This window comes from Dicentrarchus labrax, unplaced genomic scaffold (assembly GCF_905237075.1).
Source record: "Dicentrarchus labrax unplaced genomic scaffold, dlabrax2021, whole genome shotgun sequence".
Classification (NCBI taxonomy): domain Eukaryota; kingdom Metazoa; phylum Chordata; class Actinopteri; family Moronidae; genus Dicentrarchus; species Dicentrarchus labrax.
This window is the reverse complement of record NW_026136704.1, coordinates 32,044,671-32,062,170: the sequence shown is the minus strand read 5'-3', so window position 1 is coordinate 32,062,170 and position 17,500 is coordinate 32,044,671. Positions and strand designations below refer to the sequence as shown.

Below are 17,500 nucleotides of genomic sequence, written 5' to 3'. Positions count from 1 at the left end.
ATACCCTGCTTTATGGTCTGTTTTACTCTAAATGGGACCATCAGTTACTAAATGAACATCATGCTGTATGGAAGAAGACTGAAACTAGAGACTGAGACCAGAAACTCATCAGGAAACTGTTTACTGAGCTCATCAATCAACTGAGAAGTCGACTCATTTCTCCATAAGACTGAACGGTATCAGAGTGGAGCTCCCCCTGCTGGTCATTACGTAGAATGCATGTTTAAGACACTTCAGCGTCATATACAATGTGCCATCTCTAAAGCTAGTTTGTCTAAAAACAATCTTCTTAAGCAGCCAAATGAAACACAGAGTGAAGATTAAGCTACTTTGCAGGTTTGTTCTTTCATTATATGTTCCTTTCTTTATTATTGTTTCTTTCTAAATGGATGTTCTGATGTAAATTAGTCGATTATAAACATTATCTTTAGGACACAGCGCTGCTCAGATATATCCTGATCATCAGGGTTGTTTTGATCAAGATTTTAATCTTTTCTGTCTTGGTTAAAATACAAAAACTATAGCAGTATAAATACTTTACATTGTGTGTGAGGCTGACCAACAAACACCAGTTCAGTTCATACGGATCAGAGAGAAAACAGGCGTGTTGAGATTGCCTCTGTGTGTGTGTGTGTGTGTGTGTGTGTGTGTGGTGGATATTAAACCCACAACAAATGGCCCGAGGGCCAGCGGGGGCCGCTGAGATTGCTTCTCTAAGAAACAAAATAAAAATAAGAAAGTGTGCTTCTGCGTGCGTGTATGCATGACAAACTGTGTTTTTAGACGAGAGGTGTATTATTACAGGAAGGAAACAGAGGGAAGGTATGATGAGTAGATAAAAAAAAGAGGTTGTGATATTATAGAGGAATACGGATGATGGATGGACGAGTGGAGAGAGAAAACGACCTAAAAGCTAAAAAAGGAGGAGAGGGATGGAAAAGAAAAAGGAGGCCGGGAGGAAGGAAAATGGCAGATAGAGGAGGAGAGTGAAATAAGAGAGAGAGAGAGAGGTAGGGAGGAAAGAGATGAAGAGAGGTTCAGTGGTGTATTAGTACTTTCACTGAGAGTAATGCTTTAAAAAATGTACTGAAGTAAAAGTAGCTTATAAAGCTAAAGTACAGACACTCAGAGCAATGTGGGATGTTTTTATGTGTTATATATAAGGGATAAATGTTCATTAAACGATGATAATGGACATCTTGAAGGGAGTTATTCACCACGGTCACTGCCAAAGAAACAAAATAAGATAATTACTTTATATTTTCATGTGTTTTATGAGGAGACTGCTCCATTAAATAGGACGAACCGTAGATACGACCTGGCAGCAGGAGATGTTTCTATTTCCAGTTTCCTCCAGTCCTGGTCTGACTGATACAGTAGATTATATTTTATGCTTTTGTTTAGACAGTTAAAGATAAAGAGGAAAGCGGGCCTCCAGCAAAGGACAACAAGCTGGAAGGTGAACGAGCAGGCGAATACAGTCCCATTCTGATAGCAATGTGTTCGCGTTAAAATGCGATTTTCCTCATCGAGATCAAACGTCCAGACGGATTGCGTGTTAATACCTCGTGGAAACGGGGTCAAAGACATCAAAGTGTCAATCCAAAAGCATTTACAAGGAGCTGAAGTAACAGATAACACGTGAACCAGGTGAATGCAGAACCTCACGTCTTCTGCCGTGTTGCCTTTAAAACCTCTTCAGAAAACCAAGAGAAACACGAGTGAAAAGGTCGTACGGAGCTCGTACGTGTCAGGTCACACAAACGACTTTGATGATTATTTGGTGAAATGGTGAAAAGAGCTGCCGACCCGCACGGCATCTGTCACGCTGCATCCATTGAACCACGCAGAGCCAAATTTCAATTCACACAGAGATAAAAAGAAAAGAAACAGCTCATAAATTGTATGAAGGGGAGAAAATCCTCCAGAGCTTTGATGGATACCTCACGATGGGGTATACATCTCAATTTGAGAGTGAAATTGGTAGCAGGAATATCACGAGATAAAGAGAAAAGCTACGGCGGAGGATAACACACAAACAAAATGACCTTGAACTGAAAGAGAAAGAAAGCATAGAGACAAAACAACTCATTAAAATCAAGCAAATGACTGCGGGCGGGGGGGGGGCACCGACACAGGAAATAACGGAGGGAACGTGTTTGCCCGAGGTAGAGAGGACGTAATAAAGGCTAATATGCTAAGGACGTTTCCAGGGAGTCGGAATTTCTCTGGAGGAGAAAACTGAGATGAAGGAGTTAAAGGATGTGACACTCAGAACCTCTCCTCACGCTACCGACCGGGTTAGACACCTATTATAACATAATGGGCCACTCTGTAATAGGTTGTAGTTGTCTGTCCTGTTCCAGATTCATTGTTGATACGATTGGACCTCTGACCTTTCAGTCAATCATCTTCACCTGCTGCTGTAGAGGACGCCAACGACTATCTGACTAATGAAAAGTGAGTCGACTGAGACTCTTCTCAGCAACCAGCGATTAAGTCGACTATTAGTTTGGCGTTCTGATGGGGACTGCTGTGATTGGCGAGACTCGATGGAAACAATGACGATTGGTCAAATTGGTGTAAAATTATAAGTTTGCGCCTGTTAAAGAAACTTATTCTCTGTCTGTATTGTGTAATTTTATACCATTGTTCACAAGCATACAGAATTAACAGGATACTTTTCTGACAAATGTAATGTTTTCTTGTCTCTGATGTTTGACCATTGTTCTGTTAGACTATTTACATTTATAAATGCCAACCAAATTAGTTTTCTTACACGCCTTAAAATCACAATACAGCCCCTAATGAAGCGTTGGCGACCCCCAGTGCCGGGTCCCGACCAGAGTGCTCCAAGGTCATCAAACACTGACGGTTATTTGACGAACAGACAGATGTAAAGTTTCTAGATATCTGCATCTAATTATCAGAATATTCTGTAACTGTTAAGCAGCTCAATAACACACCTGTTTGTACACAAGAGGCAGCTGTCAACATGAAACCAGTTGGACGTTACCAGATAAATCTGTTTACTGGACAGCAAACTACAGCCCTGTGTGTGTGTGTGTGTGTGGGGTGTGGGGGGGGCTCTTTGCGCTGTATGATTTAATAGTGAGTGCCTCTTCCAGTGTGTGTGTGTGTGTGCATGTGAGGGCCTTATCCAGGTGAGTGACTGTTCATTAAAGTGTATTTTTAATGGAAGAGCGTTCAGTTGGTGCTCAGTCATGCGGACTGAATTAACTTTGTCCGCATGGTTTACTAAAGCAGCTCAGTGCCCGTCCTCTCTGTCACTCTCTCCCTCAGCGCCGGCCTGTTTCAGATTTCAATTTCAAACAAACTTCAAATGAAACTCTCTCCTCTTCTGTCTCTCCTCCCCTCCGTCTCCCTGGATGCAGGACTGTGTACTATATTTTCTGAATTCATTTGTTATGGCAACAGCAAAAATGTCTGTGAGTCCAGACTTGTACGTCTCACCTTGCTGGCTTATAGAGAGACTTCACCTGATAAACTGTCTGCAACCTAAATACAGTGACTGTGTTTACGTGCACAAGATTAGTCCTACTAAGCTGTTTACATAGCAAACAACAATTAATATTTCACATATATTCTCTTCCACATGCAGCCATGAATACAAACCTGTTGATATCCATGTCTTTAATGATGTTTAAAGACTCCTTATGAGTTCTGCGGTACACCTGAAATCAATCAATGTTTCAGTTTTGGTTGGATTTAGTTCAGATGTTTGTTCTATCAGGAGGTGATCAGCTGGTTTTCTTTCTTTTGTTTCTTTTGTTCCTTTTGTCTATGATCTCCAACCTCTTTGTTTCCTTATTTTTCCTTGATTTGAGGGTTTTTAATATTAGAACCTGTGGGTTTGCTGTAACAACATCCAAGTCTTCAATAATGTTTAAAAGTAGTAGCTTTATAGACTTCTGGCTAGTAGGTTTGTTAATACCCCCCACAGAGCTGACCATAAACAGGCGAGAGTGACTCTGAATGGAGTATGATGTTTACATGAATCAAATGCCTATTCGGAATAATAGTGGAAAATTAGTGTGAATGTAAACGTAGTCGATGACGGGTGAAGCCGTACTAGCAATAACTAATTTTGTCTAATTTAGCTAGTGACTAAATCTTCTTAAATGACCCCTACTGGAGCTTTGGCGTCCCCTAGTTGAGATTTGGTGAGCCCTCGTGGAGCTCGGGACCCCCAGGTTGGGAACCAGTTTGCTAGATTGTCACTACTAGTCTTTAACTTCACTGATTGTCTCCCCCACCTCCCTCACCCTGTACTCGCCTGACAGCAGCTTACTCACCAATGACAGGAGCCGCTCCTCGGCGTAAAGTGGAGTTTTGCTCCAGGCACCAGCAACAAATCAAAAAAAAGGGGGGGGAGGGAAGTGGAGTATTGGTTTGGGCTTTCGAGATTGGTGGGTTGTGGGTTTGATTGACAGTTTCTTGTGTGTTATTGGGAGATGGCGTCATCGTCGTGGGTGTGATTTAAGTCCACTACAGTCGTCCCTCGAAGAGAAGCTCCTCCCATCCCCTCTGTCGACGATGACGGTTGGGAGTTTTTATTTGCACCTCCACCTAGGAGACAACAAGATGGCGTCAGATTATTAGGAGCAGCTGACAAAGACGAGTCACATGTGTTGTTTTCCTCTAATTACCCTGCCCTGCAGAGGAGGAGGACGGAGGCAGAGCGAGGACGTTGGCTCCCCCTCCTCCTCCTCCGTTGGTCTGGGAGCAGACGTTGGCGTGGCGAGCGGCGGCCTTCTGCTTGTAGTGGTTACTGTGCAGCTTGTACTTCATCAGGAGGATGAAGATGAAGACGAGGACGGAGGCCACAATGATCCCCCCGATGATGATGATCATGGTGCCTCCCAGGAACTGGAGGAAAAGATCAAAAACACGCAGATAGTCAGCCCCGGTGTGCAGATCCTACGATTCACTGACCAACATCATAACAACAAGAATTATTAGCAGATTGCAACTCCCTTACTTCACCCTCAGAGGAGCCCTGTTTAAAGCCAGTGTTTGGTTTGTTCATTCTGGGCTACTGTAGAAACATTCCTGACTCAATGAGGGTAAAAACGTCTGTAGATAAAAACGGCACATTCTAAAGTAACAAAGACACAATGATTCTTATATTCAGGTGATTATACACTAATGAAAACACACCTATGAATATTATATTTCTCCATTTTGTTCCATTTCTGACAATAGATCCTCCTCATTGAAAGCTTTAAAGCTGCAAAATACTTTCGTTTCGAAGTTAATTCTTGACCTTGGAAAGAAACTTTTAAGTCAACCTGAAAAATTAGTCTAATAAGTCGAATAATTGGAAATGTAAACATCTACAGTTCCATAAAAAACTGGTCAAACTCAATTTGAGTGCACTTCATGTATAAAGAAAGATCTGCAACAATCTGAATAAAGAGTTAATCCTTCAATATAAAACTAAGTTAATATTAATTTATTTAGTTTATTTTCCATACATGTAAAACTGACCACATAGAAAGAAAGACATAACAATAATTGGTTAATTGAACAGTATCTGAGTCAGAAGTCAAGAACTCTGGGACCTGTGGAATAAATCATCCAAATCCCGACTGTTCAGCTCTGTATGTGGTCAGACGTGTAACACCAACCTGATCTCTTATAGAGTGACAGCGTCCGTACTCTGTCTCCGTACTGAAGGACACGCAGCCCACCAGCTTGGTGCCCGTCAGGGCGGTGATGCCGTCATCGTAGACGGCCAAAACACACAGCTCGTAGTCCCGCGACGACGCCAGGTCGCTCAGCAGGAAGTACTTGTGGTTGGCTGGGATCATCCTGAATGAGAGGAAGACAGAAACATTTCATTGTATTTTGTCCTTATTTGTAGATTATCTGATGACAGAAACAATAATTCATGTCTTCCTGAGTGTCTTATTTCATCAGGTCCTTACTGACAACAACAACAGGAGTATTCAGGCGTCATTCACAATCACAAATATCACTGATAGAAGCAAACACATTTTCAGCTGGTTTCTTTAGTCCAATCACAGCATTTGTGTCCACACAAAGACTCATGCTGACACAACTGAATAGGTTGGATTGCCAGTAACTCCCGCAACGACATATATGAACGCTGTGTACCGGACCTTAGGTATGTTAACTTAAACATGCAATTAATGTTAAACTGTAGCTTTAGGCAACAAAACAACTTGGTTAGTTTCAGGAAAAGAACATGGTTTGGGTTAAAATAAGTACTTTTGTGGCTCTTTATGTTACCTGACTTCTTCCTTTGTTTCTGCCATAATTACTGCAGACACCGAAGCTGCTTCCAGAAACAACCTACACAGCTGTTTAACTGATGAATACAGGTTGGAAAGCTTGTTTACTGGGCTGGACTGTGCAGTTAGCTAAGCATGATACCCCATACTCATCTCAGAGATACATTCAAAGGTGGAGTCAGTCATTCTGGAAGATAGCACATCGTCAAATACTGATGGTTTAGTAAATGGGAAACACACAGTGTCTTGGACTGAGCTACACAACACAACAGGAGGCGTTTATGTTCCCAAGTCCTCAAATATAGACGGTTTGGGTTTCCAAAATGTCTCCAATTATGGATATTAGACTCAACAATCAAGTATTTTTCTCCAGCCTGACTGATCCTACCTTTAAGAGGCCAAAGGGAAACCATAACACCTGTATGGTCACCTGTTATCACATCTCCATATGACCATGAGATGTGGTTGACCTCGTACCTCAGATTATTTTGCTGCATACACATTTGAGTCGTTTTGTGGAAGACATTTTCAGGCATCTTTTGGGAGTCAGAGTTGATCATGCTCATTTGAACATACACTCTAAAGCACCGGAGCAAACACTGCAGAGGTCAGATTAACTGGTCGGAACATTCGTCTCATAGTTTTGTAATTTTCTGTTGAGAAATTCCCATGTCCCCGAAGTCCCATGATACAATAATTGCAGACAATGAAAGAGCTTAAACACTGAGCTACACAGGAGCAAAAATCAATTTCAGTTTTCACTGGGACTCTAACAATTCTTCCAGAGGAGGACGGGGGAGACCGACAGTAAAGAGGCTGGCTGCTGGGTATTGAACCAGACGGAATGAAGGAACAGAATTCAGCACAAAATGACTTCTTTCTGTCACCACGAAAATGCCCGAGCATTTTCTTCCTCATACAATAAGTTTAAGAATAACAAGACTTTGGGAAACTTATTTTACAAAACTATTTGTCACATTATTGCTGTGCTGGATGGGTGGTTTTGTCTGTTGTTATCTTAACTATCAGGAGATTTTTTCCTGGCTGTAGAGAATTGAATCTTCCGATCACGGCAGTCAACAATTCAGCTACAAAACCTGGAGCCTCGGAAACAACAACTACAATTAGGTTTTGCCCTTTTTGGCCAACTTGTCCAAGCTATTTTAGGACATGTCTGAAGGTGTTTACTGGGACATATGATATAATAGACATAAACAAGTCTAAAAGTAAGTCACAGCAGTCAAGGATCAAGTCTTTTTTTTTTTTTTTTTGTTTATGTGTTTCAATGAACATATTCTAAAGGCTCTTTTATATAGCGAGCACAAGATTATGTGCATATACCATGAGACACATTTGAGGCAGTTCCCCTGGTTTTATACCCTGTGTGAAGTCAATACGACACAGTAGATGCACTCTGTGTCTGTGTGCAGAGCAGAGACCAGCACAGAAGTCACACTGCAGTCATAAAATCTACAGAGACAGAGGCTGTGGCAGACCAACAGCTGGTCCAGGATCTCATCATGTTTCCATCACTGACTCTAGGGCACATGTGCACCGCCATTAACTTGTGTTCTTGGTCTGAAGTGCCAATACCTGAGGGTGTTTTCAAAGTGCCAGATGTAATCAATAAGGTGATCTGTTGAAGTTACGTTGCACGTTCATTTCCAACAACCTCATCTTTGATGGATCTTATCTGCTATCCAGTGCAGTTTGTGGTGTCACTCAAGTTTCTTTTTCATCTCTGCTGCTTGAAATGTTGATTTTTTTATCTTTGCTTCCTGTATATTTTTATCAGAGTTTGTCATGTTGGTATATTTTATCGTCTTTAGTCCAAAATTAAACTAAATGTGCTGCTCCAAAGTGAAGACCTGTCCCTTATCTGCTGGTCTCAGTCCGTCTCCAGACCAGATAGCCCTCATGTTTAGATCCCTGTATTGATATTGGTTGTAATGACTTCTGTTCCAGTTGTGCAGGAGAGAAAACAGAAGCTGAGATCTAACACATTGTGAAGAGAAGAGCAGAGGAGTTTTCCAATAATACCAAAGATTGAAGTTGAAGTAGAAAATTGAAGTGGAGTGAATATAAGAATATACACAGAGAGGAAAGGCAACCTGAAAATCAAAGGGTACAAGATAGAGTGAGATTAAAGACAGAGGGGAGGCGAGGACGGCGATGGTGGGGAGACGCAGAGGAGAGGGGATGAAAACGAAGGTGAGACAGAAAAGAAAAAGATGGAGAAGGAGGCGAGGGAGGGAACATAAAGAAATGTCACAGTGGAGGACGCAGAGAAACAAAGAGAGGGTGAGACACAGAAACAAGAGACGACACTTATTCAGAGACATCTCAGTCCTCGGTTACAGTCCACATTGCACTGGACAGATGATCCATCAGGGTTGTTTTCTTTGGTGATTTTATTTGGCTAATTGAGCGGTCTGTCTCTGAAGAATGAAAGCTGCTGCTCAGGGACAGTTCGCACACTGAGCCGAAGAACAAATGAGAGGGAAAACAGCTGCAGAGCCAGAATATTTCCTCATCTAACTCTGTGAACTAAGAGTTTATTTAGAGTAGTTTGAGGACAGGGAACACAGTACTGAGTCTGGGTGAGAGGTGTCAGCGGTGGAAGGAGGTCGGGCATCAGAGAAGCAGCGACAGCGTGAATATTTTCACATCTAACTCGGTTAGACACAGGAGTTGGTGATTGTCCGGATTCCCACAGTCCCTGAAGGCTTTCTGTCCACTTCCAGCCAGACTGCCAGCCAACATGTTTCTGTGTGAAATGGAATAGATCTGCTAACTGATGAGGTTCGGTTGGGGTGGGCCTTCTCCTGGTTGAGAGCCGGGTTACGTTAGTGGCTTCTCTTTCTTTTATTTGAGATTTTTAATAAATCTTTTAAAAGGGGCTGTAAATCTTTTGGTGCTGGTGGTTCTTGGGAGCTGGGAAGGGTCGTAAAACATTGTTAAATTGTTCAAATATTTGCTCAAATGCAAGGCGCAAGATATTCAGTAATGCAAAGGAAATATCACAGTCAAGTGCCTCCTTGTTGCTGGGGGACGTAAGGTGGACAGAAGGGTAGCTTAAAGGATAAATCTGGTGATATTCTATGTTTCTTGTCAAATAAATTCCATAAAAAGACCCAAACTGACACTGAATCAACAACACTCCTAACAAGAACTGTGTGTGTATCCAAAGCCTGATATATCTTATTCCCTATCGTCCAAAACTATTAGGGACACATCAAGAGCGCCAACCGTAACCAGACGTAATTTGCTTAAGAGACACTTTCTCCACTTTCAGAGGGGTACAGCATGCATTCGCCAGCTGTTTGAACAGAATGTGAGGTTTCACCTTTTTAAACGAAGCTGCCGCATGGACTCTCAGCGGCACAAAAACAGCAGTGGAGATGTTTAATCGTGCCACCCTTAAGATGATCGAGAGCCCGCTCCGATTCCTTAAACTAATTTGAGTACAGATGGCGATGGAGGAAAGACGAGCTCGTAAAGAGAGCTGAGAAAAAAAAAGAAAGAACAAAGACCGAGTATTCAGGGCTGCAGACAGAGAGAGAGAGAGAGAGAGAGAGAGGAGCAGATGTTATCGATGGAATGATAATTGAGTGGAGAAACATGGGAGCTGTGAACTAGGCCACCCTCTGAAACACTGAGATTACTGCTAACGCCGGACCGACTCACTCTGTTACACACACATAAACACATTTGAGGAATACAGCCAGAAATAAGCACATCCACACTCTGTTTAGAGGATTGTGTTCAAGTTTCAGGTCTGATGGGGACATTAGTCTTTTGTTTTATGGTACTATCAGAGTGGTGATAATGTGCCTACCATCTTACAATTTAGTCTTTTTTCTTAAAACACCACCATATTTAACAAAGTGTTGGTGGAATGTCTAATTCTGTTGAGTTTTATTTAGTTTCTGTCCACTTTGAATGAAGTTACGATGATCTGCAAGGTAAAATTAGTGTTTTTGTTAATGGAGTCTGGTTGGCTGTTCTAGTCTGAGATGCTGGTTCTCTAGTGATCTAGTAGCAGTACATTCTGTTAATAATATATATATATATATATATATATATATATATATATATATAAAACCTTTCAGAATTAGAAATCTGTGCACTCTCCGTGTCAACCCTGTACAGTCGGCTGTGGCAGAACTTCATAATGGCTGACTTTGAGAGACAGGAAGAATGAGAGAGGTTGTGTTTACTGTATTACTGCAATGTATTCTCTCTCTATATATATATGTGTGTGTGTGTGTAACTGCAGATGCATGTGTCCTTTGTCTGTGTATACCTGTGTGTGTGTGTGTGTGTGTGTGTGTGTGTGTGTGTGTGTGCACGTGTGTGTCCTCTGTGTGTGTGTGTGTGTGTGTGTGTGTGTGTGTGTGTGTGTGTGTGCGTGCGCGCGTGTGTGTCCTCTGTGTGTGTGTGTGTGTGTGTGTGTGTGTGTGTCCTATATATTATTCAGGTGTCAGCCGGTGCAGAGCAGCGCCTATTTATCAACACAGGAGCGGAGGTGACGAGACAAGGAATGGAATTACAAAGCCAAGCCTGACCTGCTGGGCATTTCTGTGTGTGTGTGTGTGTGTGTGTGTGTGTGTGTGTGTGTGTGTGTGTGTATACTGTGCATTTTGTGTATGTGTGTGTAAGTGTGTTTGTGAGCATTTTTGTGTGTTTCAGAGGGAAACATGGTGAAAGGGTAAAAGGAAAAAGATAGAGAGATAGCGTCTCTAAAGAAAAGTGCCTCGGTATGAGTATGTGTTGTGTGTGTGTGTGTGTGTGTGTGTGTGTGGGTATTTGTTTGTCTGTGTGTAAAAGAGAGAGAGAGAGAGAGAGAGAGAGAGAGAGAGAGAGAGAGGGGAGAGCCTTAGGCATTCGTTCAACCATTAGTCTGACAAAGAACGCTGCAGCACTTATAGACCAGACCTCTATAATAGACCGGCTGTCTCTCTCTAGTACATACACACACACACACACACACCTACACCTACACCTACACCAGTATTGCCTGTGGCCTTGTTGTTGCTCGAGGTAAGTCATGTTTCAACCCGAGGCTTCGATATATATACACAACTTTATAACAGCAAGTACAGCGACAGTGCGGTGGTTGGCCGTTCGATTCAAGGCCACAGGAAGTCACCGACTCTACGTCACGGCTGGCTGAGGCTCAAGAAGAGAGAAAGTAACTTAATAACTAAAAGGTTTTAACTTCCCGGTTGTTTCCACAGAGATTCTGTGTGTTTGTTAGCAGTAGATCTCACAAACTACTTCACAGATCAGCTGTGAACAATCACACCGTGCGGCTATTTAAAGAGCGCTTCACCTCAAGCAGCAAACATCATGTGCATCAAAGCCTGTTCAACGAGTCGCTTTTTACTGCGTTAACTGGAAGCGTGCAGAGGAGGTTTAAAGATGTGGACATTTACCAGACAGGATTTAGACATGAGGCCATTCCTTTGCCATCCTAGGACAAGAAATATTGGATCTCTTGCACCGAATGTTATGGAAGCGCAATACTAAATCAGTACCAAACCCCTTTAAAGGACCAGTGTGTCGGATTTAGTGGCATCTAGTGGTGAAGTTGCAGAAACTCCACGAAACTCAAACAAACAAACAAAAAAGTTCCATTTGCCTGTTCTGGGCTACTGTAGAAATATGGTGGTTCAACATGGTGGACTCCAGCCACTCCACCAGAGGACCTGCTCATTCTAAGGTAATGAAAACACAATGATTCATATATTTAAGTGATTATACACTCCTATGAATATTATATTACATTTCTGACAACAGATCCTCTTAAATGTTACACTCTGGACCTTTAACTGGAGGCGTACAGTTTGAAAGATGTAGATATTTGTCAGACAGGGAGGGTTTAAAAGAAAAATACAATTGAGTTGCATTGTGGGAACTGTTTTCGGAGTCGATCCTGCATTAAAACCCACATAAGAGCCTAAAATGAGCCTCTCTCTGACCTCTGCTGCACAAAATTAGAAAATATTATTAGTTGGAGAGAGTTAGTGTGCAGATGAATGTTTGTTGAAATCTATACTTATGTTCTAGATATAGAACACAGATATCATTCCTTGTTCTTTCAAATGAAAAGAGACAATAAGACAAAGTGCATCGTCTCATATCGGATTAACAAACAAACGTTACGCCCATGCTTCTGAGTGAAATGAAAAGCTGCCGTGTAACAGCCAGCGAAGGTTATTCTTTACTCTAAAGATTTATATTACCCTTGCCTTGGGCACGGAACAACTTAGGATCCAGCGTAATGCAAATCAGTAAAGATCCAGGATAATTGCAGTTTAAATATGTCAGCGTGGCACATCGTGTGTATCCTTTAAGTCTATGAATAATGCAGCGCTCGTAATGACGTGAAATATGCTGAATGCCGTATAGGATTTACAGAGAGGCATAACCTCAAGTGTTGCCTCTCTGTCTGTTCGTGGCAGCTTTGTGAATAATGCAGCGGCCACGAGCGTATGAAACAGAGGCACTCAGGATTTCAGACGAGGAACGACACTAAATCCAACCCATGGCTCAGGGTTACATTTCACGTGGACTGTACCCCGGCGCTCGCGTTCTCTATGTATAAAATGGTTCCGAGCTTCCATTCTTTTCATGCTCCATTATTAAATGACACAGTCCTGAGCTCGAGAGAAATGTAGTTCAACCCACCTCCGGAAACGCCTGCATGTGTTTTTTATTCCCTTTAGAGGAAAGGTCGCAGGTTTGATTCCCTTACTGGCTGCACTGTGCTGTACTGGGTTGGATCAGTAACTTTAATGTATGTATTTGATCTTCACATGAGAAATGACAGCACTGGTCGGATTTGTGTGGTGTGGTTGTTGTTAGCACAGGAGACCCCATAATGACACTGTGTCTGCAACCATAACCACACTGTGTCTGCAACCATAACCACATAGCTTTTGTGTCAAACCTAAACCATCAGACAGTGCGGAGGTAAAAAAACATGCTAGTTTGGTGGACATTAACTAAATAGTCAGATTTATTGGGCTCCCAAAATAATTAATTAACAAAATAAGTGAAATATTTTGTCCTCTTTGCCTTGAAAATGAGAAAAAGTGCTCCAGTGACACCTTAAGAGCTCTTTCATTCATCATGCTTTTACTTAAGAAGAGTATATTTTGCCAGATTTAGCTCCTCAACTATGAATCATGCATAAAAAAATAAAAAATCTATTAGCACATTAAACCTGCAAAAGTCTTCAACATCAACAAGATACAGTAAATGTTAGCATGAGTCCTGACCTGTCCTGTCCGGTTGTGCAAACATATACACAGAAAATGTGAAATGTTTCTCATCAAGCTTTATTTCAGAGGTCTAACCAGATGTTAAATATTTATTATCGCTAATTTTATCACGGAGCAACAATGTACCTTGAGGGGCCCCTAGTGTTTCACAGTTTGAAGCAAAGGGGCCCCTGAAAGAGCCCAACAATTCAACTGTTTAATGAGTTGGGAGTGAGAACGCGTTGACCAGCCTTAATGTCTCAATGTTTGCTGCCTGGAACTGCAGAAAAATACATTTAAATGTCTAAAACATAAGAGCATCGCTTGCAAAATGATGATGAAGATTTCTAGTAGATGGTCTAAAACATGAAAAAGGAGGTTAAAGACACAGTACACGACATACTGCTTCACCAGATATACCCACAGAGGCATGATGGGAGCGTGCCAAGAACCGCTTTTTTCCCCCAATAAAGGTGTACCAATACAAAACCCTACGGGGGGGAGAGCGGGCCAACAAGCCGAGTGTGTAATTGACAGCAGTGAGTCAGAGCTATACAATTAGTACTGAACCTGAGGGAAGCACCTGGCAGGCCGTCAGCCATCTGAAGACACTGAGCCGAGGGAAGCAGAGAGAAAAGCTCCCCAATAATCCAATAATATAACACCAGGAAATATGTGAAGCACAGTCTAATGACCAAATATCCTTTCATGGATCATGGAACTTGAAGATTTTGATGTTTTGAAGCTCTCTCCTCTCCTCCGATTTCCTTCAATTCCTGAAAAAAACAAGGGTGACTTTATGGAGGTTCCACAGGACACCGAAGGTATAAAATATACATGGATAGTTCCCTTCACACCCTTAGACACAAGGTCAGGGGCGAGAGTTTCTCTGCATATCCTCGGTTTCATCGCCTCTCGTCCTCTGAATATCAATCGGGGAGAGACAGAGGGAGCAGAGGAGAGGAGATATTGAGAGTGGATGGAGGAAAATAAATGAGGGCACACATGTTTAATACGGTGGCTCATTCACACCTCGATGCTCAGAAATGTGTGTTTGGTGTCACACAGATGGTGCGAATGAAAGAAGGAGCTAAAGAAAGTGAGAACTGTCTGTCTGAGGGTGAAAGAATTAGAGTCATAGTGAACCAAAAACTCAATAAAACCTGCAAAAACTCGACTTCCTGGCTGCTGTCTGAGTCCAGACTTTGATAATAATTAGCCAAACATCAATACGTATTCGCAGATAAACCAAATCATGTAAAAATCACAGCGAAATTCACATATTTACTGCTTTTTCACTGAATAAATCCATTATCAATCTGCCATGTAGGTCGTTAATGACATCAAGAAATTAACAACTTAAATGTTAAATCATGCAGATAATTTGGTTTTAATTCTCTGAGATCTGTTTTACATCAACCTGATTTACTGGAGGTAACGGCTAGGACGTCTATGTGTTGAAATTAGCATGCTAATCTGACTAGCTTCAGGAGGAGAACCCAAGTTTAAACTTTGGTTTGTGGAGAACCGTTTTTGTGGGAGAAAGTACATTTTTAAACTTTAAAAGCGGATTGATCTTGTTTCTCAACCGTGTCTGCAGTTGCACTGTTGTTATCGTCTGACTCTGTGATACTGCTTCATAGTTACACAAAGACCAGACTCCATGCAGAAAACAAGCATTTTAAAAGTTGTTTGTTTGTTGTCTCACGGACAGACCTGACAAAATCTGAATTCTGACTTTGTACACATCGGCATCCTGATTTAAGTATTTCGGCATCATTTTGATTCATTTATTGCAATTAAATCGCAGCATAATCTGTGAAACCGACGGCTATATTATAACGTTTTGAAGACATTGCAGAGTTTATTACTCGTGTCTACTAATCTTCATCACATGGAGGGTGGGGAGGAGGTGAAACACATTGCTCCTTTAATCCACAGATGTAAAGTTTCCTCCTTTCTACTTGGAGAAAACCTATTAAACCAAAACTATCTGCAGAACTTCAGAGAGTCTAATTATATTCTATTGTGATGGATGAACTGGTCCTAATACAGACTCTACTTGACAGGGAAAACACAGGATTGTCTGGCCTCAGGCCGCGAACGGAAGAATATAATAACAAACAAACAAAAGTTGAAGTAGATATGAGTCTCACAACTGTACTCCACACAAACACACACCTGTACAGAAGATGTAATCAGTTCCTCAGCTGTTCCCTCTCTGTTTGCTCACCTTTTCTGAAGATTTCTGCTGTTTTGAAAGTTTGAATCGATTGAAAACAGAGACAGAGAGAGTCATGAAATGCAGAAAAAGTGAGTCAGCCAAAGAGATAAAGGAGAGAGACAGCTGGCAGAGAGAGAGAGAGAGAGAGAGAATGGGCATCATTAGTGGGAAAAGGTCAGCGGGGCCTCGGGTTGTGGGAACTTATTACACACACATGCTTGCAGGCGTGTGGTGTGTTCAGGACGCGGCGGCGGTAAAGAGCAGGTGAATGAGTGACTGAGGCAGGTGAGTGAGGTCGACAGATAATGGTGTCAGATATAGATACTGTGTGTGTGTGTGTGTGTGTGCGTGTGCGCGGGGTAGTGAATGGATGAGTAGATAAAGAGAGACGTTAATGTTTCTCATTATATCGACAGTCTGGAGATAGAAAGTGACGTTAGTTCTGATGGCGGCGGAGCCGCGAGGTCACGTTGTTGAGTTATTGGAGGGTTTATTGTCGTTATCTTCAGCAGCTTTCATCGGCGTGTCAGCGTGCTCGAAACAAAGCAGTTCTCAAAGGCTACGTTACAAATAAGTGGACCCGTCCAGCGTACAGTCCCTTTTCAGTAAGGTGTGCACTAAGATGGACTGCCAGCTTTCTTGCTCAAAAGCTGTGCAGAGGAACTAACACAAGGGTTGATTAGACAGGCTCAATTGTGGTTGAGAGTCATTCCCTTTTCCCACTTTATCCCTACTTATTTCCCCTTGTGTTTCTCTCTGTTCTCAGTTCTTCTCGGATTACTCTACTGAACAGAACCAGAAAACAAACCACCTAAAACGGACTTTCAGAAATTAGTCCGGGCCATCTTCCAACTCCTGAAAGTCCACCACCGTACATGGCATGTCCACAGATCCGGTCGAAACAAAAGAGAACCCAAAATTCTTCAAACAAGTATGAGATTGGCTGGAAACTGCTATCCATCCAGCCACTGTCCCAGCTCTGTGGAAGAAGTTAATCATAACACCAGTGAATGATGATTTTCCTCCTGTTGCTTTGACCTCTATTGTCAAAGTCACAACACATTAAGAGACGCCATACTAGGTACGATGCAAAGGAAAAGAAGAGCAACACAAACAAAGGCTGGGATCTTGTGCCAGGGAGTAGAGAGAGTGAGGGCGGAGAAAAGATCCACTTATATAGGCCACACCCACAGCTTCATGCAGGTGGAAACTGCACCTTGAACACAGACACATAACAGACACACAGACAAAGGGATAGCAGCAGTACAATGACACGTAACACATGAAATGGTTTGAGAAATTTGTAGTGTTGAGCCAGACGTAGACAACATGGCAATTTGCCTATAAGAACAAATGCACACTTTACTTCTAAGCACCTTCTAAGTCCATGCTAGAGTTTTATTTATTGATTTTAGTTCAGTATTTAATACAGTGCAGCTCTATTTGCTTTTAGAAAAGCTCAAGGATGTGAGTGTTAACCCTTCTTTGATCAAATGGTTTTACTCTTTTTTAACTAATAGGACACAACAAGTGAAAATGAATGAGACGTTGTCAGAGATCAAACGTAGCGATATTGGGGTCCCAATCTCCACACTGTGTCGCTAAAAGCTGAAGATTGATTGACGGGTGAATGTCAGGATATTATTGGTTGAAATCAGTTAGTTCATGCTGACGTAAGCACACGTCACATTTAGTTTAACAGGAAGACACAGTGATTGGATTTTAATATA

General features: G+C 42.0%; 1 protein-coding gene across 4 annotated transcripts in view; it reads right to left on the bottom strand.

Moving 5' to 3' along the window:
- The window catches only part of si:cabz01090165.1 (uncharacterized protein LOC100333421 homolog), a 357,316-nt gene that overhangs the window by 8,038 nt on the left and 331,778 nt on the right, over positions 1-17,500 (bottom strand). For all 4 annotated transcript variants that reach the window (XM_051399643.1, XM_051399645.1, XM_051399646.1 and 1 more), the window contains 3 exons: positions 5,652-5,835; positions 4,671-4,890; positions 4,317-4,590 (listed from right to left, as the gene is read on the bottom strand). In XM_051399643.1, the coding sequence (XP_051255603.1) occupies positions 4,466-4,590; positions 4,671-4,890; positions 5,652-5,835 (529 nt within the window). In that variant the 3' untranslated portion in view covers positions 4,317-4,465. The remainder of the gene's footprint in view (positions 1-4,316; positions 4,591-4,670; positions 4,891-5,651; positions 5,836-17,500) is intronic.